The sequence below is a fragment of the Corvus hawaiiensis genome, chromosome 3, assembly GCF_020740725.1.
Source record: "Corvus hawaiiensis isolate bCorHaw1 chromosome 3, bCorHaw1.pri.cur, whole genome shotgun sequence".
In the NCBI taxonomy this organism is placed as follows: Eukaryota; Metazoa; Chordata; class Aves; order Passeriformes; family Corvidae; genus Corvus; species Corvus hawaiiensis.
Window position 1 is genome coordinate 847,836 of NC_063215.1, and position 23,009 is coordinate 870,844.

General features: G+C 57.2%; 1 protein-coding gene across 2 annotated transcripts in view; it reads right to left on the reverse strand.

The window, feature by feature from the left end:
• ASXL2 (ASXL transcriptional regulator 2) overlaps window positions 1-23,009 on the reverse strand; it is a 66,528-nt gene that overhangs the window by 12,965 nt on the left and 30,554 nt on the right. For both annotated transcript variants that reach the window (XM_048296734.1, XM_048296733.1), the window contains 5 exons: window positions 21,153-21,261; window positions 19,868-20,018; window positions 6,964-7,076; window positions 2,788-2,932; window positions 436-576 (listed from right to left, as the gene is read on the reverse strand). In XM_048296734.1, coding sequence (XP_048152691.1) covers window positions 436-576; window positions 2,788-2,932; window positions 6,964-7,076; window positions 19,868-20,018; window positions 21,153-21,261 — 659 coding nt within the window. The remainder of the gene's footprint in view (window positions 1-435; window positions 577-2,787; window positions 2,933-6,963; window positions 7,077-19,867; window positions 20,019-21,152; window positions 21,262-23,009) is intronic.

A 23,009-nucleotide genomic window follows, 5' to 3' on the forward strand; every position in this document is an offset into this window, starting at 1 on the left:
ACCAGGTCAATCCCACCCTTGGAAAATGCAAAAGGAACCAGGAAGGCCGGGGAGGCCGAGAAAGCCCCGGCTCCAGTAAAGGGCTGGGGGCCAAATCCAGCGGGGCCTGAGGGATGGAGGAGATCCAGGAACGAATTTCTTTTCCTTTTTCATCTTATCAGGGTGTGTAGGTACATTAAAAAGCCCGTAAGTAATGCAGGTCCTTTTGTGCTCTCCAGCAGCTGGGAACTCGGAGAGGCCCGGCTGATGCGGACTGGGAAGGGCTGGTTTGAAGATGGCATTCTGAATTATCCCAATTCCCAGCAGACTGGCAGTGCCTTCCAGAGTCCCTCAGCAACAGAGTTATCACATTTCACTCCATTCTGCTGTTTCAGGCTTTTGTTCTGGCCCTGGAGCAGGCAAAGCTCTGGAGAAGCAGGGAAATCCATCTCTTACGTGCGTGGAGCCTGTCGGATCTCGGGAACGGCTTCTTCCCCAGCCCGGGCAGGGAGTTCTCGAGCTTCACCGAGGGCGAGGAGCTGGACGTGGAGTTTGGGGGGCTGCTGGAATGTCCATCCGCCTGCTTCCCTTCCCAACCTGCCGGAAAGGGAGACACTGGAACGCGGGGACACGCAGAGGAATCCTGCACAAGGGTATTCCTGCGTGGAACGAAGGTTCTGCAACACCCAGACCTACCCCTGCAGCCCCAGCAGTTCCAGGACAGACACTCCTGTGCTCTTGGAGCACCTGCAGCCCAACACTGAGCGCAGGACATCCCTTGGAGCCACCAGAACATCCCAAAACAGAGGCATGGGCGGGCACACCGTGTGTGCTTTGGGTCCATTTCCCAGCTGATCCCCATTTATTTCCCACCTGTATCCGAGCCAGGCGTGGTCCCATTAACACTTCCAGGGTTAACGAGCTGCTGTCAGAGCTGTCACCTCTCCACACCTCTCATGTCCTTGCTAAACTTCACCCCTCTATTGCAGCTGTTGTTCTTCAGCCCACCTGGGGAATTCCTCCTCCTCCTCTTCCCAGTGCTCCGGAGACAGTTTCCCATCCTGGTTCCTCTCCCTCCCTTCCCTTCCTCACACAAGCTGTTCCAGCTCTGAATAAATCCCTGAAATTGTGGAATCAGAGCACTGCTTTCCACCAGAATGCTGTTCCCTCCCCCACTCCATTTAATTTCCTGCTCTCTCTCCACACCTCCCACTGTCCCTGCTGGGAGCTGTCCCTGTACAGCACCATGGGACTCCAAGGAGAACAACACACAAGAGCCACTCGCGCCGCAGGAACCTTCCAGGCCTTGACAGGGAGAGATTTACAGCCTGAGGGGCTCCTGAACACCCTGATCCCACGTGGAACCAGCTGAGGAAGAACTCAAGGAAAAGCCTGGGAGCAGGAAAAGATCCTGAGCTGAGCCTAAGGAAAGATCCTGAGGCTGGAGTTCCCCGGCAGGAAGGGCAGGACTTGCTGGGAGCTTCTGGCCTTTGCACCACTGGTGTCTCTCCCAGCAGGCAGGAGGAACAGCCACCAGGAATGAATCCCAGATCCTGCCCCAGGACAGGCTGAGGGTCAGGGCAGCTCCCAGGCACTCCCAGCTTCTCATGGCTCCTGGAACATCCGTACCCTGCCCTGTGAATTTCAGCAGGACATCCCCACAGTGACTCCCAGGATATGCAAATACAGATGTTTTTAATGCTGAGACTGCTGCTCCAGGACCCTCTCTGGCTGCTCCCACACCAGGGACGGAATGGGGACCCTGGGGATTCCTCTGGCTTGGAGAGGGACTGGCACAAGCTGGCCCTGTTCCACATCCCAGCTGCCTGCAGGGAATGAAGTGGAATGCTGAGCCCTGCCAGGGATTGTCAGGGAGACTGAGCCTGTCCCAGTCCAGGGAATTCAGCAGGTGCCAGGGACTGCCTGAGGCCCAGCTCCTGTGCCCGGTGCTTTGGCAGGGAATAACCCGGAGGCAGATGCAGAATTCCTTCCCTCCACAGGCAGCTGTCTCTGCTCCCAGCACAGCTCCTTGGCTGAAGGACTGACAGCTGGGAAGGGAAGGAGTTCTGGGACTGGGACGGGGCCAGTAATTGATACTAATTAATTACCCACAGCACCAGGCTTTACTGGAGAGTTTGAGGGCTGAAAAAGCCCTGGGATTTGGGATTGGAGATGCAGTTTTGTTGGGATCTGGATGGGGGTTGGAGCAGCCTGGGACAGTGGAAAGTGTCCCTGCCCATGGCACTGGATGGGCTCTGAGATCCCTTCCCACCCAAGCAATCTGGGATTCGGTGGTTCTGTGGCTCAGAACCAGGACCTGACCAAGCCCTCAGTTACTCTGGAAAGAAATCAGACAAAACTGGCTGCAAGTAACTACCAGGAATTTGGGATACCATGGAAAATCTGCTGCTGGCTGAGGAGCTCCTGCCCTGGCAGACCAGCCAGAGCAGAGCAGTGACCTCACTAATTCCTAACAGCACAAATTCTGGAAACCCCTCAGGGATCTTTCAGATGAGAACAGGACATGGAACCCACCACGGAAACAGAAACACCAGGAGAACCCTGAACAGGAACACCAGGAGGAAGCCCTGCATGGGGTACGGGTGACTGGGAAAGTCACCGAGCACTGGGAGCAGCTTTTAACGAGCCAGTGGCACAGCCAGATCCATGCAGGATCCACCCAAGGTCTCTCCTTACCCGGTGCATCCCCCCCAGAACCCCAGCCCTGGAGACAGAAGCCGAGGATTTCAGAACAAGGAGCCGTTTGCCCTCCTGTCCCCATCCCCAGGAGCGGCGCCCCGCACGTACCCGACTTCCCGGGCGCGGCGGCGGCCTTGGCCTTGAGCAGGACGTGCTGGTTAGAGGGCAGCGCCATTCCCGGCCCCATTCCCGGGGCCATTCCCGCCCGGCAGTGCTGCTGCTGCTGCTGCTTCTGCTGCTGCTGCTTCAGGGCCTGCGGGACACAGAGCACCAGGGTCAGCCACACCGCAGAGCCTGCGGGACACGGCCCCGGCTCCCCACGCGGCAGCGGGATCGGGATCGGGAGTCCTGAATGCAGCCCGGCCTGGGACACCCCTCAGCTCCCCAGGACACCCCCGTGCCTGCCCAGTGGGACACGGGTGACAGAGGGATTGAACACCAACACCCTGCTACGAACGGACACCTCCAACCTCTGCAGCTGCACGTTCGCTGTCACCGAGCATCCCCTCTTGTGCTGCCCCATGGAGAAAAGGACCTCCAGAGAAACACAGAGGAAGGATTCCTGGTCTGGAGTCAGCTCAAGAAGTAATCACACAAAGAACTTCAGAGTAAAAGCAGCACCCCGGAGCTCAGCCCATCTCCTGGGAGAGCAGCTTCCCAAACCCTCCACAGACACTGCCCTTAGCAAAGGGCTTTTGATGAGCACAGTAACAAAGATTCCAGCGCTGAAGAGAACAAAACAAAAACCTTTGTTTCAGGAAAGACTTAAAGCCACACCAGGACAGGGCCCCAGAGGCACCCGGGGCTCACACAGGAGGGGTTTGGATGAACCACAAACCAAAGTTTCTGTTTGCAAAAACCAAAATCCAAACCCAGCTGACCTCGACAGCAGAAAAATGCCAACAGATCAAGGATTCCATGGAATTTCAGAGCAGGAGTAACAGGATTTGTTGTGCTGCATGGACACAAATGAGGCAGACTGACAGCAGCAGGACTGGGATAACCAAGGGCCACCCTGGATCCTGTTTTCCCTTTATTAAATTGTTCCTACGCAGCCACTTCTCCCAGAGCTTGGAGAAGTGTTCAGCCAGAGGAAACACGGCAGAACTGAACTGACCTCCCGTTACTGAGGTCAAAAGCTTTCAAAGAGGAGAGATGAAAAGAGCCCTGGCATTCACAGGAATAAAACATCCCCAAATAAGTTCAAGGAAGGTTCTCAGATCCTGCCTGGGTGAAGCCCAGGGCACAGCGACCACCAGGGAAGCAGCGGCTGTGGTCGCTGCTGTGCCCAGGGCTGGCTGAACCCCACACTGCCACGTCTCAGGCTCTGGACACTGGCTGTGCTTTTCCTGGCTGAGCTAACACAGTTCCAGGTTTGCTCCCTGTGTCCCCTCAGCTCTTGGTCCCGCAGTGCTGGACGTGGGAACGGGAGGAAACTCCTTGGATGCCTCTTTAAATTCCGTGTCAGCGTTGCTCTTCTGATGCCTGTTCTAAACATTTGGGGGTTTCTTTGAATCTAAATTACACTGAATCCTGTCATAACAGGGGGATGGAGCAGCTCTCCTTGGGGAAGGGCTGAGAAAATTGGGATTGTCCAGCCTGAAGAAGTGAAGGCTCTGGGGTGACCTAACTGTGGCCTTCCAGGACCTGAAGGAGCCAAAAGGTAAGAGAGGGAGAGACTCTTGACAAGGGATGGAGGGACAGGAGCCAGGGAATGGTTCCCAGTGCCAGAGGGCAGGGCTGGATGGGAGATTGGGAAGGAATTGTTCCCTGGCAGGGTGGGCAGGCCCTGGCACAGGGTGCCCAGAGCAGCTGGGGCTGCCCCTGGATCCCTGGCAGTGCCCAAGGCCAGGCTGGACACTGGGGCTGGGAGCAGCCTGGGACAGTGGGAGGTGTCCCTGCCCATGGCAGGGGTGGCACTGGATGGGCTCTGAGGTCCCTTCCCACCCAAACCAATCCATGGGTCTGTGACAACCACAGAATAATTCTGGTGGGGAAGGACCTCGGGAGTCTCCAGCCCAACTCCTGCTCAGCCAGGGGCTCCTCCGGGCCTGGAAAGCTCCGGGGATGGAGGGGGCACAACCCCTCTGTGTCCTGATCCCACTGCTGGGCTGCTCCCACGGGGGAGAGCTCTGCCGTGGGTCCCTCCCTCAGCACTGAATGGATCTGAAATCCTCAGGATGCAAAAGCCCCATGGAGGTGGCACTTGGGGACACGGACAGGGGTCAGTGGTGGCCTCAGCAGTGCTGGGAATGGCTGGACTCCATGGGCTCTGAGGGCTTTTCCAACCCAAACGATTTGGGAGTCGTGGAATCTCCAGCAGGATGAGCCAGTTTCAATTCTGACCTCCAAGCCAGGATTTTTCCAGAGGATCCTAAGGAATGCAGCCTGGCACCCTCCCCCAGGCTGTGGGGATGGCACAGGCACTGCTCAGCTGCATTGCCCAGGCTGAACTCTGGTGTGTGGATGAACCAAATCCTGGTTCCTGGAACAGCCCCATCCACATTCCCAGCCCGGCAGCACGTGGAGTCCCAGGGTTAAAGGTCCTCCCTCAGAACTCCACGCCCTCTTCCCTCCAGGAATGTTGTAATTACTGAGGAGGGGAGGGCTGAGCCAGCCAGCCCCCAGCAATAATCCAGGGCACAGACAGGATTAAGGACAGGGGAGTTCCTCTAATCCCCCTTTCACTCACACCGTGGTGTTCTCCAGCCCCGTCCCTCCTTCCCACCATCCCAATTTCCTCTTTTTAGCTGCCTTTTATAACTTCCAGTCCCAGCCCTGCCATGGGCAGGGACACCTTCCACTACCCCACGGTGCTCCCAGCCCCAGTGTCCAGCCTGGTCCTGGACACTGCCAGGGATCCAGGGGCAGCCCCAGCTGCTCTGGGCACCCTGTGCCAGTCTGGTCACCCCTGTGAAGGGAAGAGCCTGTGTGGCTGCTGGGGAATGTTTGCCAGCCAGGATTAATGAGGGCTGAGGAACGCAGAGACTGTCATTAATATCCTGCTCAATTAGTGGGAAGCAATTTTCTGGGGATTCAAATGGAAGTGGGAGCTGGGCTTGGAAGCTCAGAGGAAAACCTGGCTGCAGTGACAACCCCCTCACAGCCTGAGCTCCCGGTGGGGAATCAAACAGCCGCGTGGGAACAGGAAATTCCCAGAGCTGGCATCTCCTTTGGCACCACCTCAGCTCCCTGGGGCTGGAACCACAGCTCCCGTTCATCCTCCCCTTCCCTCCCTGCCCTCCTCAGTAACAGCCCCTGATGAGCGACTTCTCTCTCCCTGCAGATCCTTTCCCAAGGCCGGGGCACCTCAGGAATGCCATCCCGAGTGCTGCTTCTCCGCTGGAACAAGCCAGGGACTAGGCTGGGCTGGGCGAGCAAATCCTGCTGGGACACCTCGTGATTCCATCTGCTGTGAGCAGCTCCCACAGTCCCTGCACCTGATCCATGACTCCTCACACACATTCCCCTTCCCAAGGGAAATCCAGCCCGGACAGAGCATTTCCTCTCTAAGGACCCTGGGAACCCGAGCACTGCAGCTGGGGAAGCACCTGGGAACCCCACACTGGGGAAAATTCAGCTGCAATTTTGCATCAAGAGGAGCAGACGTGAAGCACGAGCAGCTCCCACTCTGTGCTGTGCACGCAGGGAACAGGATCCACAACGGGCTTTCCATGAAAATTCCATGAAAAATTCCATGGAAATCAGTCACTCCTGCTCTGTGCCTCACAGCACCCAGGAGAGGAGCGATGCAAAGGCCCAGCGTTCTCCCTCCTTCTCCTCCAGACACTCTGTCCATGGCATTCCTGCTCTTTCCCCTTCGGACAGCCAGCACCCATGGAATTCCTGCTCTTGCCTTCCCCTGCCCTCCATGAGGACATGCAGCACCCATGGAATTCCTTGGGAGGGAATTGCTGCCCACCAGGGGAAGAACTCAGTGCACTGAACTCCTTTCCCCCAAAGTCTGAATTTACCAAACGCGTTTCCTCCGACAGCAGGAAGCCATGGAATCTCATCAAAGGACTGGGGAAAAGAAATCACATTTTATGCCTTTCTCTAAAGTAACAATTGTAAAAGTCCAGGCTTCTTTTAGGGAGAAATCAAAGGAACTGAGCAGCACAATATTCCCATCACCTTCAGGAGAGAGGGAAGCTCCCGCAGGCCCTGGTTAGAGCCAGGCAGGACCCCTGGGGTTCCATCCCTGCCAGGAGCAGCTTCCCAGGACTGGTTTCCCGGGAAGTCAAGGCACTGCCGAGATCTCCAGGGGCTCCCAGGCTCACTCACCTGCTTGAGAGCCTTCTTGCTGTGCTTCTGGGAGGAGGAGAGGCCCTTGCCTGGGATGGACGGGGAGGGGCAGCCGGACTGCGGGGAGGCTGTCGGGGCCAGGCGGGACGACACTGCAGGAACAGAGATGCAAATACAAATATAAAAATAAATATAAACACAAATATAAATCTATACAGACACAGGATCCCACCTTCCCACCCTCTCCTCCCTGTATCAGAGCACCTCAGGAGCCTCCAGCACCTCCAGCACCTGTGACTGCTGGCAGGAAGGATCACTGCATTCCCTCCTTCCCGAGGGAGCTGTTCCCCACTGCAGGCAGCAGCTCCACGACCAAATCCAGCTGGGTCAGCTCTGGCCCATCTCTTTTTATTAAACCTGCAAACAGCTGCCTTCAGACCCCAGGGCAGCGTGAGGAAAGGCTCCAGCCCAGCCAGCTCCACGCTGGAATCACAGCCTGGCCGTGGCCCTCTGCAATGGCCGGAGGTCGGGGCCCTCGCTGGCAGCAGCTCCTGCTCGGGGTCAATCCCAGCCCCTCGGCAGGCTGGGAACGTGCACGAGGTGCAGAGGAACAGGAGAGGACATCACCTAAAGCTCCTCTCTAAAAGGAAATAGGGGAATGCACAGGATGCCCCAGGAAATGAGGGTGTATTCCCAGTGGGTGAGTCCAGACATGGAGAGAAGTCCAGCCTAAGCCAGCCGGAGTCCCTGGAGTGAAGCTTCCAGCTCCAGGTGATTTAACCTTTAGAGAGCCTCATTACAAACAACTAATTGGGGATGGGAATTAAACAACAGCTGCTTCAGTCGCCTGAATGAACCTGTCTGGCACAGGATACCCCAAATCCCAGGATCTGGGGACACCTCCCACTGTCCCAGGCTGCTCCCAGCCCCAATGTCCAGCCTGGCCTTGGGCACTGCCAGGGATCCAGGGGCAGCCCCAGCTGCTCTGGGCACCCTGTGCCAGGGCCTGCCCACCCTCCCAGGGAACAATTCCTCCCCAATATCCCATCCAGCCCTGCCCTCTGGCACTGGGAAGCCATTCCCTGTGTCCTGTCCCTCCATGCCTTGTCCCCAGTCCCTCTCCAGCTCTCCTGGAGCCCCTTCAGGCCCTGCAAGGGGCTCTGAGCTCTCCCTGGAGCCTTCTCTTAATAAGAAAAAGCAGCAAAATTCAGCAAATTCCTGAACGTCTCAGGCCATGAATTTAGGAGGTGACAAAACCCCCGTGGGATCAGGGGAACCAGACGAGGAAGGTTTGGTGGTGGGGTGGCCCTGCCATGGGGGATAATCAAGAGTCACACATAAGGCAATTAATTAACACTTCAGTTAATTAACACTTCCTGGGCAATCAGCAGAGAAGGAGCCAAGAGATAACGACCCAGCCCTTCATTAACTGCAGCCAGCAGGATCCTGCTCAGGGTCCACGGAGAAGGGAACCTCCCCGAAATAACGCCCCAGCAGAAGGCAACATTCCAATAAAACACACGGAGTCAGTAACAACCACAAAAGCTCTCCTGCGGGCTGTGGGCAGCTGGGAACAGCAGGATCCTGGGCACACACAGCCCAGAGGAGGCAATTCCAGCCCTGGAATGCCAGCAGATGCTGCACCACTGAGAGGTCTGGGTCAGAAACGGGTCATCTGTGATCCCTGCCCGTGGGGAAAGGTGACAGAGAGCACAGGGAGCAGAACCACCAAGGAAGGGCCAACAACCCCAAACCCTGATGCTGCACCCAGAGCTGGCAAGCCAAGGCTATGTCCCTGGAATGTTTGTAACCCGGATCTGCCTCCTGGGCTGGGTGGAAGTGCAGATCAATAAAATGCTGGAACAGTTCAGAGCCTGACCAGCACCTGGAGAGGCAAAGCAGGTCCCAAACTCCCTGGGATTCTCTGATCATTGGATAAAGAGAATGGGAAGCAAAGAAAATCTGTTGTTAAAAGAGTTCCCTCAAAGTTCCTGAGAATTTCAACAAAAGGCTTCTAAAAACTGTTTAAAAACAAAGAATTGGCAGAAGTGATGCTGGCACAGAGGAGAGACCTCAGAGCTCCTTCCAGGGCCCAAAGGGGCTGCAGGACAGATGTGCAAACCCAAACCCACTGGTCAGACACAGAACAATTTCTGTGTCCTCTTCAACACAAAGAATCTGGGCAGGAGGGGAAGCAGCAGTGCCGATTTCAGGGGAATTCACTGAAGAGGATGAGTGGGTAACTCCTTCAGGGAAACTGCAGGGGACTGCTGCAAACAGCAAACCCAGGATGGATCCAGGGATGCCTCAGGATCCTGCCCTCAGGCCCTGACAGGAGGGGGCAGCCGGGGGGGTCGGGCTCTGCTGGCAGGGAACAGGGACAGGAGGAGAGGGAACGGCCTCAGGCTGGGCCAGGGCAGGCTCAGGGTGGATACTGGGGAAAATAAGAATCCCTGGGTGAGTCCCCAGGCAGCGGTGCAGGAACAGCAGAGCTCTGCTGGCACTGGGTGCCTGGATCCCAGCACGGCCCGGGGTCAGCACCCAGCTCAGGCTGATCTGAACTGCTCCCACTCTGCTCCAAGAGCCCAGCAGGCGTTTCCTGCAGATCCTGGCTCCAGCCCAAAGCCACTTCCCTGACTGACTGCTCATCTCCGGGGTGTTCCCTGCGGGCTGAGAGATGGATCTCGGATCAGCCCCTACTGCAAATCACTGGAACCCCACAGAGTCCTGGAATGGTTTGGGTGGGAAGGGACCTCAGAGCCCATCCAGTGCCACCCCTGCCATGGGCAGGGACACCTCCCACTGTCCCAGGCTGCTCCCAGCCCCAGTGTCCAGGCTGGCCTGGGATCCAGGGCAGCCCATCCTGAGCTCCAGCTGTGTCCATGTCCATGGGTTCATCTGCTCGACCTCTGCAGCTCCAGAATGAAAAGCTGCACTTTGCTTGTTTGGGCTGAAAGTAAAGTCAAGCTGAGCTAAAAATATAAAATCCCCCCCAACTGTGCAGTCATGAGCTTAAAATATCCCAATTTTAAACAGCTAATGGGATCCAGATGTGTGGCATGAAAAACTTGGATGGAAGCCATTAAAACACACTTTGAGGAACATGGAGATGTCTCTAGTTAATCACAGAATCTTGGAATGGTTTGGGATGGAAGGGACCTTAAAACCCATCCAGTGCCATGGGCAGGGACACCTCCCACTGTGCCAGGGTGCTCCAAGCAAGGGCTGGAGGGACAGGACCCAGGGAATGGCTTCCCAGTGCCAGAGGGCAGGGATGGATGGGAGATTGGGAAGGGAATTTAGGAGGGTGGGGAATTTGGGAAGGATTTTTGGGAGGGTGGGCAGGCCCTGGCACAGGGTGCCCAGAGCAGCTGGGGCTGCCCCTGGATCCCTGGCAGTGCCCAAGGCCAGGCTGGACATTGGGGCTGGGAGCAGCCTGGGACAGTGGAAGGTGATGGGATTGGAATGATTTTTAAGGTCCCTTCCCACCCAAACCAGTCTGGGATTCGCTGGGTCTATGAATTTAAGGATCAGTAAGGCACTGTGGAAGCAGAACAGAGCAGGATCCACTGGGAAGCAGCACAAACCCAGCACGAGGATTTTCGGGAGGCTCCCCCTGGCCACGGTTCAGCTGCTGGGCTCAACAACAGCAACACCAAATTAACACCGAGAGAAAAGGGAGAAGCCCCTGTGCTGCCACAGAGCTGCACCTGTGCCTTTGCCAGCCTCAGGCACCACATTCCTGGGAATACTCAGGTGCAGGAAGTACAGCAGGAGTCACAGCACTGGATGTTGGGCAGCTTCTCCAGCAGAACCCAAAGCCTTCCCTCGTGGTGCCCGGGGGGAGACGTCCCTCACTGAAGGGAACTGGGCTGCAGGGACTGCATCTTGCAGTAACAAGACACCAAAGAGAATTGTTCTGATTGCTCTGGAGAAACAACGCCTGGAACCACAACACCCTGGAGCCTGGAACCACAACACCCTGGAGCCTGGAACCACAACACCCTGGAGTGTGCCTTGGGAAGGCCCTGGGGCAGCAGCGGCTGTGAAAGCCCCGCATGTGACAGCGCAGATCCCTCTGCTTCTTCACACAGCTCCTCAGGGAGATCTCTTCTGAGTGCCACTGTGGCCACCTGTGACACCACATGTGCTGAAGTCACGTCTGTCCCTGAGCCACAAGCGGCCCTGAGCACAGCGAGTTCCTCAGAGCACACCAGCAGCTCAGGGAATCCCAGACTGGTTTGGGGGGAAAGGGACCTCAGAGCCCATCCAGTGCCAGCCCTGCCATGGGCAGGGACACCTCCCACTGTCCCAGGCTGCTCCCAGCCCCAATGTCCAGCCTGGCCTTGGACACTCCAGGGATTAGCTAAGGCTGAATTCCGTTTCTCCTCTGTGTTACAGGACCAGTTTTGAGCCGTCAGAGCCCATCCAGTGAAGCTGCTCCACCTCTTCCTCCCGCAGCCATTTGGGATTAACTCCTCCTGATTCGCCCTAGATGGGAACGCTCGCTCAGGAGCGGCAAGGTCTGAGTGTGGAACTCACCGCCAGCAGCACTTCCAGCTCACAGCCCAGGCTGATTTCCATCAGTTTGCAAAGGTGCATTAGAACACCTGGGAACCCCTGACCCTGGAGCCACGCGGGTCCCGGGCCCTCCGGCAGCCTGGACACGGCCCAGCCCCGGCTCTGGCCGGGGGGACACAGCTCGGGGCTGGAAACACGGCAAGAGCCGAGTACTCACAGTCCTGGTGCCACCCCAGCGCTCCAAACCCGACCCCTGCTCCAGCCACAGAGTCCTGGGAACGTTGGGATGTTTTATCCAGAGAGCAACTGCACAGCCAGATCTCAGTGCCGGGGCTGGGGCAGTGCCAGGGCAGTGTCCAGCAGTCAGATCTCAGTGCTGGGGCTGGGGCAGTGCCAGGGCAGTGTCCAGCAGTCAGATCTCAGTGCTGGGGCTGGGGCAGTGCCAGGGCAGTGTCCAGCAGTCAGATCTCAGTCCCGGGGCTGGGGCAGTGCCAGGGCAGTGTCCAGCAGTCAGATCTCAGTCTCGGGGCTGGGGCAGTGCCAGGGCAGTGTCCAGCAGTCAGATCTCAGTCCTGGGGCTGGGGCAGTGCCAGGGCAGTGTCCAGCAGTCAGATCTCAGTCCTGGGGCTGGGGCAGTGCCAGGGCAGTGCCCAGATCTGGCAAACCACAGCTGGAAATGGGACAAACTCTATCCCTTTCCCTCTGCTTAATCCACGGCGGCTGCTGAGGATCTCCTGATGTCAGAGACCCTCCCCTTCCCCAGGCAGGCACAGCCGAGCCTCCAAGTTAGAGCTTGGCAGGAGAAGGGCTCTCAGAGCAGACTGCTGGGCAGCCTGAGCTCCAGGAACTCCCACTTCCATGGCCTCCCCGCGGGAATGTGCTGCTTGGGAAGGAAGGAAAAGCCTCCCTGTGCCCCTCGGGCTGCCACCGGCACTGCTGGGACAAGGACAGGGCAGAGGGACAGGCAGGGACAGGCAGGGACAGCCCTCACTGCCTGGGAGCTCCTTGCTCTGAGCCAGCAGCAGCGCCCCAGCCAAGGTGGGCACAGCAGCACAGACGTCACCCGGCTGAGGGAATGTTGGGAATCAGCTCCCGCAGCCTTTGTGAGCACCTGCAGGGGCTGGGAGGCTTCTGAAAGTCAGGGAGCTGCTGTGGGCCACGTTCTGAGAGGGGAGGATTAACCATCACCTGATTCTTTAACTATTAACTAATTCTTCCACTATTGGGTAACTCACTGGACATTAACTCATTCCTCCCTGGGAGGGTGGGCAGGCCCTGGCCCAGGGTGCCCAGAGCAGCTGGGGCTGCCCCTGGATCCCTGGCAGTGCCCAAGGCCAGGCTGGACACTGGGGCTGGGAGCAGCCTGGGACAGTGGGAGGTGTCCCTGCCCATGGCAGGGGTGGCACTGGATGAGCTTTGAGGTCCCTCCCAATCCAACCCATTCCATAGCTCTCTGAACTCCTGTCCTGGGAGATGAGCAGTCCTGAGGGCACAGGGAACATGCCCAGGTTGTCAGTAAGGGCAGAGATGTCTGGAGCATTAATTCCTGTTCTCCACTTCAAAAGATTTCATCTTCCACAAATGATGAAAACACAACCAAATCTGGCTGGAAGGAAAACCTTTCCAAGAAGCCCAACTGAAAACTGCAGCTCCTGAGGAGAGCTCCTCAGACCATCAGGAATCACAGGGAACAACATCACCCACTGGGAACACGGATTGGGAGGAGAACCAGAGGAAGGAGTTAAAGTAAAAAATGGGTTATGTACTGCTAAGGGAAGGTGGCTGGGCTGGGAGCATCACTGCAGGTCAGGACTCTGCTGCTACAGGGGCAAAGATGCTCTGAACAGCCAAGTGCAGGAGAAATGCCAGAAATCCCAGGATCCCTGAGGCTGGAAAAGCCCTCCCAGAGCATCCAGTCCAGCCCATGCCTGATGCCCACCTTGTCCCCAGCCCAGAGCACTGAGTGCCACCTCCAGCCCTTCCTGGGACACCTCCAGGGATGGGCACTCCAAACCTCCCTGGGCAGCCCCTGCCAAGGCCTGAGCTCCCTTTCCATGGGGAAATTCCTGCTGCTGTCCACCCTGAGCCTGTCCTGGCCCAGCCTGAGGCCGTTCCCTCTCCTCCTGGCCCTGTTCCCTGGCAGCAGAGCCTGGTCCCACCTGGATGTTTTGGGTCACTTGGGGCAAATCCTGCAATCCCCACCGATGGTTCTGAGGACTGCTCACGTCCCCACACTCAGCACTCTGTATTTCTGTGTATATTTATATATATGCAGTTTATACATCAAACTTCCACTTTACAGAACGGCTGGACAGGAAATTCAATCAAATTCAGAGCATTTATGACAAGCAAGTCCCATCAGAGACACACAATTTGCATGGAGCTGGTGCCACCACTGGTGTGTGACGTGCTGGTGGCAGCTCAGTGTGACACAAACACTGCCAGCTGCCCAAACGCTCCTGCTCCAAAGGAACAGAGCTGGCAAAGCTGGCAGGTTCTGCCCCAACCGCAGCCTCTGCCACTGCTCAGCACAAGGCACAGGGAATTGGACAAGAGGCCGCTGGCCCCGGGGCTGTGCCAGCTCTGGGCTGGCAGCAGGGCCAGGGCAGTGCCCGTCCCCTGTGCTGGCACTGCTGGGGCACCTCCAGTGCTGGGGGCAGCTCTGGGCCCCTCCTGACAGGAGAGACCCTGAGGGGCTGGAGCGTGTCCAGGGCAGGGAACGGAGCTGGGAAGGGGCTGGAGCAGCAGGAGCGGCTGAGGGAGCTGGGAAAGGGGCTCAGGCTGGAGCAAAGGAGGCTCTGGGGGGACCTTGTGGCTCTGCACAAGTCCCTGACAGGAGGGGGCAGCCGGGGGGGTCGGGCTCTGCTGGCAGGGAACAGGGCCAGGAGGAGAGGGAACGGCCTCAGGCTGGGCCAGGGCAGGCTCAGGGTGGACAGCAGCAGGAATTTCCCCATGGAAAGGGTGCTCAGGCCTTGGCAGGGGCTGCCCAGGGAGGTTTGGAGTGCCCATCCCTGGAGGTGTCCCAGGAAGGGCTGGAGGTGGCACTCAGAGCTCTGGGCTGGGGACAAGGTGGGGACTGGGCACAGGCTGGACTCGATGGGCTGAAGAGAAGCCCCATTAATCTAAAAAAAGGGAAAAGGACATTTCTGTGCGTGCAGATCCCTCGTGAATTGCACAACGGGATCCTCAGGAAGCAGCTGCCCCCCAGTCACGCGCAGGGGCAGGACTTGCTGCGTTTATAGAAAAGCTGATATTTCTACCCAGCCTTCAGCAGGAGGAAACAAAGTGACAGAATCCAAACAGAATCCCTTTTTCTCCTCTTGCTCCTGGCAGCTGCTCTGGGCGGGGAGCAGTGCTGGGCAGGGCCCGGCCCTCGCAGGACACGAAGCTGCCCCAGCAAAGCAGGTGCCAGGCTCCAGCTGTGCCCTGGCATCTCCCCAAATCCCAGGGATTCCTCTGGCCGAAGGAGAACGCAGAGCTCTCCAACTCAGAACGCTGCTTTATCCCTTACTCCCGTTTTCCCTGGCACTGGCAGGGAGCTCAGTGCACCTTTTAATTCCTGCAGCTGTTTCCCTTCACTGCCCCACTCCACAGCAGCTCTTGGTCATGACCTATTCTGACCTTGCCCAAACACTGAGACTTTTCCCTCTGAACACTGAGCTGGTCCAACTAAATTCTGGGAGCCAGGAGGGAGCCCTCAGCTGTACAAAGATTCAAGACAAGCTGATCACTGGCTAATGGAGAAGGATTATCCATAATATGGCCTAGTTTGTTTCTCCCTTTTCCCTAAACGTTGGCTTTACAATCTCATTTTTTCTCTTTTTCCCTTTTTTTTTCCTTTTTAACACAGAAACTTGGGTTGAATTTGCTGGAGGAGCCCCATCACTGCAGCTGTTTCATGATCACCACAACCTCCTGCCCCTTGTCCTACACAACCCTGGTGAGACGGTGTCAAAAGCACCTGAACGAGGCTTTTTTACACTTAAACTTTCAGGGTGGTTTAAAACACCACAGGACCCCAGGAGTCCCCCCAGCATCCTTTGAGAATCATGGAATTGTTTGGGTTGGAAAAACCCTTGGAGATCATAGAGTCCAACCATCCCCCAGCACTGCCAAGGCCACCACTGCCCCGTCCCCAAGTGCCACATCCACGGGGCTTTTAATCCCTGCAGGGATGGGCACTCCACCCCTGCCCCGGGCAGCTGTGCCAGGCCTGGACAGCCCTTTCCAGGGATTGTTCCCAACATCCAACCTGACCTCCCCATGGTGAACTGAGGCCGTTTCCACAAGGCCTGCATCCCAAAAAAGCTGGTTTTATCACCAAACTCCAGGGATGAGGCCAAGCAGCTGCTTCACTTCCAGGCCCAAGACACGGGGTCTGTCTCACCCCGATGGACACAGAGAGGCCCCAGAAGGCCCTGCCAGGGGAATTCTGCCAGAAGTCCCTGCTGGAAGTTCCTCCCTTCCCTTACCTCCACGGGGCAGTGCCCGGAGCTGCTCCATGAACATTCCTGCTGCTCCCGGCCCCTCCGGGGCCCATGTGCTCTGCAGAGGCACCGAGGGCTCCGTCCTCCCTCCCAAAATCAAAGTGCTGCTTTGTGCTGCCAGAGCACTTTGTTTTTGCACATATAAGGAAGTGGCTGCCGACGTTATCCGGACACACTTCCTGTTTCACCGGGGATGAGCACGGCCGGGGCAGCTCGCCGCAGTCCCTGGCACGGAGGGCTCGGGGCAGCTCCTGTGCTCCTGCCCGCCCCACTCTGCATTTTACCTCCATCCCCTTCTCTCACCATCCAACTCTGCTCCCCAGGCCCTGCAGAAACAACCAGCTGTGCCCTGTCCGAGCGCTGCTTCCCACCAAAACCCTCGGGATCAGCCGGATCCCAAAGGCTTGGGGACGCTGCCGACCCCACCCTCACACAGGGCCCAGAGTGCCACGGGACAGCTCCAGCTGTCTTTGGGATATCCTCCAGTTGAACTATGAGATTCTGGATTTTTTTCATGAGGAAGGAGGTTTTTGTGTGTTCCATGTCACGGGCCCTGGAGGACTGCTGCATTCCAGGGCTGATGCTCTGCAGCTCCAGAGGAATCTTCCTCACTGGAATGTAATGCCTCGCTGGTTAAAAAGGGCAAACAAATGGACCAAGTGAAAAAAAGCGGGAAAAGGCAGGAGGAAAAGGCTCAGAGGAACCTCGAGGATCTCTGTCAGCACCAACCCTGCCTCTCCTGGTCCCCCAAAGTCAGTGTGGAAGTTGGGATGGTCACCACCAACAGCTCCCAGGGCTGCAGATTCCCTCATTCCCACTCCACTCATCCCTGACTGCAGGACAGGGAGATGAACCACGCCTGGGATGGAGCTGACCCCACTTTCTGCTTCAATTCTGCTCTTCATGGACACTTTTTGGATATTAAATGTTGCTTTTTGTACGTAGCAAGATCAGGAAGCTGCAGTGTTTGCTGGAGGAAATGGAAAGAACCCTGCCAGATGCACAAAGGAAATGAAATACTGAAAATGAAACAAAATCTTCCCTGCAGACTTTACAGAATCCCAGACTGGTTTGGGTTGGAAGGCACCCTAAAGCTCACCCAGTGCCACCCCTGCCATGACAGGGACACCTCCCACTGTCCCAGGCTGCTCCAAGCCCCAGTGTCCAGCCTGGCCTTGGACACTGCCAGCACAACTCTCTTATATCCACTCCTGCAGCTCCCAGTACAGCTGGGCCAGTTCAGAGAACTGGGGGCTCCACTTGGTGAAAATTACCCCAAAAAATCACTGAGTGCTTGAAGAAGGTGATGCACAGAGACATGAATTTAAAAATGCTCCAGGCAGAGATTGTTTGAACTTTACAAAATCCCAGGATCCCTGAGGCTGGAAAAGTCCTCCAGGACCATCGAGTCCAGCCTGTGCCTGGTCCCCACCTTGTCCCCAGCCCAGAGCTCTGAGTGCCACCTCCAGCCCTTCCTGGGACACCTCCAGGGATGGGCACTCCAAACCTCCCTGGGCAGTCCCTGCCAAGGCCTGAGCACCCTTTCCATGCAGAAATTCCTGCTGCTGTCCACCCTGAGCCTGCCCTGGCCCAGCCTGAGGCCGTTCCCTCTCCTCCTGGCCCTGTTCCCTGCGAGCAGAGCCCGACCCCCCCGGCTGCCCCCTCCTGTCAGGGACTTGTGCAGAGCCACAAGGTCCCCCCGGAGCCTCCTTTGCTCCAGGCTGAGCCCCTTTCCAGCTCCCTCAGCCGCTCCTGCTGCTCCAGCCCCTTCCCAGCTCCGTTCCCTGCCCTGGACACGCTCCAGCCCCTCAGGGTCTCTCCTGTCAGGAGGGGCCCAGAGCTGGACACAGATGACCCCTCCCAGCCTCTGCCTGAACACCTGGGCTGCTCTAAATCCACCCCACCGGGGGATGGGGGAGTTCAGTGCCTGGGAGGGTAAATGCACATGGAATTCTGTCCCACGGCTCAGGAAGGTCCATCACAGCCCGTGGCTCTCAGGGAACTGGGAGAGGAGACCCATGAAGACAACAAACTGCCAGGGGAGGGAGGTGATGGGCAGCTCCAGAAAGCCCTGGCCCAGAGCAGCCATTCCTGCTTTAGGGAGCAAGCACACGTGGTTCTTCATGGAATTCTGTGAGGGATCTGAAGGAGAAGTTCATGACCAGCTGGGAATTCCTTGGAGTGAGGGAACATGGGATGTTCATCAGCACTTCAGAGCTGCTCACAGGACACCACGGACAGGAGGGACATGTTCAGGACCAACACTGACCACAGCTCCTCTTCTAACTTCCCCTTCATTTCCAATTCATCCAAGGACCTTCAGGGCATTAACACCCGTAAAACAGGACTTTATGCTAACAGCCAAAATGCCATTCCAGGAAAAAACATCAGCACCAGACCTCAGAGAGGAGCAACCCCCCTTTTTTGTGTTTATACCTTCACATTGTCCTGTTTTGGGGACTTTTGGCAGCTTTCAGGGAAAGATTTCCATTCCTTCTCACCTGGGTTCCTCCTGCCCTTCCAGCCCTTTGGTAATGTGATACACAGAACTTTCATCTCGAATCTCTCCACGTATTTCTACATAAAGATCTCTCTAAAATAAACATAAATTCCCTCACAGGCTTTTTACCTAATATTGTAACATTGGAGATGTTGGGAAAGCAGCCAGACACCCCCTCATTGACCGAATATTTCGAGAGGATTTGTTAGAAATGAAAATATCTCAGCCAGAGTGTCTACAGCTCTCCTGTCAAAGGAAGGATTTGGAGTCAAGTTTAATTTCTAAGGGCTTTTTAACACTTTGTGCTTTCCTGGTGCTTTCAGTGCTCACAATTCCACATGGCACAGTGTGGTCTTGGCCTGTGGCTCCAGGGCAGGGCCTGGCCCAGGTGACCCCCCTGGGCAGCAGGAGTCCCTCCCCAGCAGGGTTTGGCAGCTCCATGCAGGGCTGGGACAGCTCTGGGACCCCTCTGCCTCACCCAGGAGCCCCAGGGCACTGGAAATACCTTTTCAATAATGGCCTGCCTTGGCCAAGGAATTCTGTGCACGAGTGAGGGCAGAAGGAAAAAGGCAAAGAGTGGATTGAAGGGTGAGCACTAACAGGACTCAATATCCAGATACTGCCTGGCTTACGAGGGAGAGGAGCCTAAAGCAGGCCAGAACTGAGCACAAAGCTCAGGCCCAACCCCTCCAGGACGCAGCAGTTCCCCTGCAGGGATGCAGGGGGCTGGCAGGGGAAGCCTGGTGATGCCATGAAGATTTTTTGCCTTTTCTTTTATACCCGTTACACCTTTTTACAACTTCTGTATTCCTAGTGCTTTTTGCCTACATTCTTGGACTTGTTCGTCAAGCTGTGAGACTCAACATTTTAGAAGCTTCGTAGCTGGGGATCAGTGTGCCCCAGACCCCAAGGTCCTCTCCAGAACACATTCTGTAAACTAAGATAGAACCATCCAGGAGAAGGCTCCTTGGGGAGGGGGGCTCACTCCAGCCTCTCATTGGGGAATCTTTGACAGATCTGCTAATTAGTAACACCTATAGTGTTATACCCAATCTTTTGGGGTGGGCATTCAGCGGGGTGCATTTCAGTGCATATGACCTGGACGTGTGCACCTAAGGATCCTTAAAATAACTACCAAGGTAAAATCCCTTTTCCCCTTCTAACCGTGTTTGAATCTAGGTTTTAAGACCAGGAAAAGGCATCACTGGCAGGAGCAGCCTGGCAGCTCCTGGCTGTGCTGGCCTGGGCTGTGCCAGAGCCTTGGCCACACCTGCTACAGGGACCTGTCCCCTCCCTGCCCACCTGGAGCAGCACCAGCAGGAACAGCCCAGTTCAGTGGGATTGCTCTGCGGGGAGAGAGGTGATGGGCAAACAGCTCCCCGTCCTTCCCACACCGGGACAGGGTTAAATCCCTGCTCCCACAACAGGAACTCACCTTTCCTTTTCCACCTGCTCTTCTTGCCGTCCTTGGTGGCGCAGCCGTCGCTGCTGGAGCTGCTGTGCTCCGAGCTCTGGGAGTCGGACTGGCCATCGCTGCTCTCCTCTGAGCCCTCGGACAGCTCCTTCAGCCCGTCGGGGATGTCCTTCTGCCAAGGGACACAGCAGAGTGACCCCCGCGCCAGGGACGGCCCCCGCAGCCAACCGCGGCCCTTTTAATGCCCCGGAGCTGCTGCACTGCTGGCCCCAACGCCCTCTGTGAGCCCCTATAAACACCTCATGCAGGTGACACGTCCTGAACCTTGGCCCCATCCTCACCCCCCAGGGGACTCCGCAGCTGCCCCTCCCCAAACTGCCCATCCCTGATCACCAACTCCGATACAAGGCATGGAGGGACAGGACACAGGGAATGGCTTCCCACTGCCAGAGGGCAGGGCTGGATGGGATATTGGGAAGGAATTGTTCCCTGGCAGGGTGGGCAGGCCCTGGCACAGGGTGCCCAGAGCAGCTGGGGCTGCCCCTGGATCCCTGGCAGTGCCCAAGGCCAGGCTGGACATTGGGGCTGGGAGCAGCCTGGGACAGTGGGAGGTGTCCCTGCCCATGGCAGGGGTGGCATTGAATGGGGTCCAGAGAGAAATCCACACCAAATCAGGAATGGTGGGAGCCAGCTCCATTCTAGCATTTACAATACAGCTCATTTTTAACCATGCAAATCAGACATTTCCCATTTTTCCCCACAAATGCTCTCTCAGACTGAGGATAAGGTGATTTTTCATCTCTAGATAGAAGCTGAGAGCAGTGAAGAGGAAGTTACCCTTTTGGGGCTGGAGTTTCATTAACGTTTTAATTACTCTCTCATTTCTGGGACAGTAATTAACATCAGCCAACTGCACTGTGGGTAAAAAGGAGCTTCTGCAGCTGCACTTTCACAGCCAGGAGCTCCTGAGAAGGGAGGGATCCTTTATCCTGCCAGCGAGGAATTGTCCCCTTTCAGGACTGTCCTGGGTAATGTGGGCACCAGCAGGAATTTCCCCATGGAAAGGGTGCTCAGGCCTTGGCAGGGGCTGCCCAGGGAGGTTTGGAGTGCCCATCCCTGGAGGTGTCCCAGGAAGGGCTGGAGGTGGCACTCAGTGCTCTGGGGATAAGGTAGGGATGGGGCACAGCTTGGACTGCATGGTCTGGGAGGGCTTTTCCAGCCTCAGTGTGACTCTGGGATCCTGATCCAGCCCGTTTCTAAGCAGCCAGCAGTGCCCTGAGCCCCGAGGGACCCCCCTGGCACTCACCTTGAGGGTGTAGACACCCATGCGGCCCGGGACCTTGTAGAAGATGCCCTCCTCGCCGCGGGAGTTGGTGTGTAACATGGCATTCAGGCAGGCCAGCGGTGACGTCCCGCTGCAAAGAGACCCCGTCAGTGCCCCCGCCCTGCTAGGCAGCTGCCACAGCCCTCGGCCACCCCACACACACACAGCCACACATCCCACATCCAACTCCGACTCCCCAGGGGAATACCAGTTGAAGCTGCCACAATAAGCAACAGGGAAACCAGCCCATGGATGCTCCAATCCCGGGAAAAAGCAAACAAAAACCCCCCACATTTGGGCTCTCCAAGACGTTTTTGCCAAGCATCAAACCAGCCCCAGAGTTTCCAAGCTCTGGGAGAGCCTCGGAGCTGGTTTGGGGTGAGCTGAGGATGGGCTCCAGAGGGATTCAAAGTGGTGTGGAGGGCTTTTTCCCAAAAAGGAACCTGAGTTGTGCTGAACGAGGATTGTGGGGTAGGGAATGGAAACCAATTGTGCCATTCCCCCTGGGAAGAGGGGAGCTCTCCAACCCCAGCCAGGAGAGCAGAGACACATCCATCTTTTCACCAGTGCTGGAGGGGTTTTGTTTGGCTTTTTAGGCCCATCCTGCAGCAGCCAGCAGCAAACCCAGGCAGGCCCAGCAGCTGAGCTGTGTCCCCACAGCAGGGACAGGAGGGCCACAGCCTCTGCCACCCCTCGGGATCAGCACAGCCCTGCACAGGAACCGAGGGGGAATTCCTCCCCTCCCAAAGCCCAGGGGGCAAGAGGCCACTGGCCCCGGGGCTGTGCCAGCTCTGGGCTGGCAGCAGGGCCAGGGCAGTGCCCGTCCCCTGTGCTGGCACTGCTGGGGCACCTCCAGTGCTGGGGGCAGCTCTGGGCCCCTCCTGACAGGAGAGACCCTGAGGGGCTGGAGCGTGTCCAGGGCAGGGAACGGAGCTGGGAAGGGGCTGGAGCAGCAGGAGCGGCTGAGGGAGCTGGAAAGGGGCTCAGGCTGGAGCAAAGGAGGCTCCAGGGAGAGCTCAGAGCCCCTTCCAGTGTCCAAAGGGGCTCCAGGAGAGCTGGAGAGGGACTGGGGACAAGGCATGGAGGGACAGGACACAGGGAATGGCTTCCCAGTGCCAGAGGGCAGGGCTGGATGGGAGATTGGGCAGGAATTGTTCCCTGGGAGGGTGGGCAGGCCCTGGCACAGGGTGCCCAGAGCAGCTGGGGCTGCCCCTGGATCCCTGGCAGTGCCCAAGGCCAGGCTGGACATTGGGGCTGGGAGCAGCCTGGGACAGTGGGAGGTGTCCCTGCCCATGGCAGGAGTGGAAACAGGGTGGGATTTAAGATCCCTTCCCACCCAAACCAGTCTGGCACTCGATGATTTGATGCCTTTTCCCAGTCACTCCCAGCCTGATCCAGCAGGGATCACACGGAATCCCTCCCATTCCCGGGAAGCCCCAGGGTGGGAGGAGAGCTCTGCCAGGGACCCGAGCTGTGCCTCCCCCAGCACACCGTGGATAAAACCTGCACCAGGGCAGGGTATCAGCATTAATCCAAGCCCTTCACAGGATCCAGAGCCACCCTTTGGAAGCTCCCCCAGGAATGAAGCCTTGGCAGGACCATCTTCACTAAAGCTTTCCTCCTCTGGCATCTCCACTGCTCCTACAGGACTGATGCCCTGTTTAACAGCTTCTCCCTACTTTTTATTTACTGTTTTCCCACGTTTGCCCATCTCCTGGCACGTGCCTGTCTCTGGAGGCTCTTCTGAAAGCTGCCCCAAAGGTGGCACTGCTCTGGCCTGGCAGAGCTCAGCAGAAAACGTTTGGAGTTAAAATCAGTCAACAAATCCCAGCTGACCCT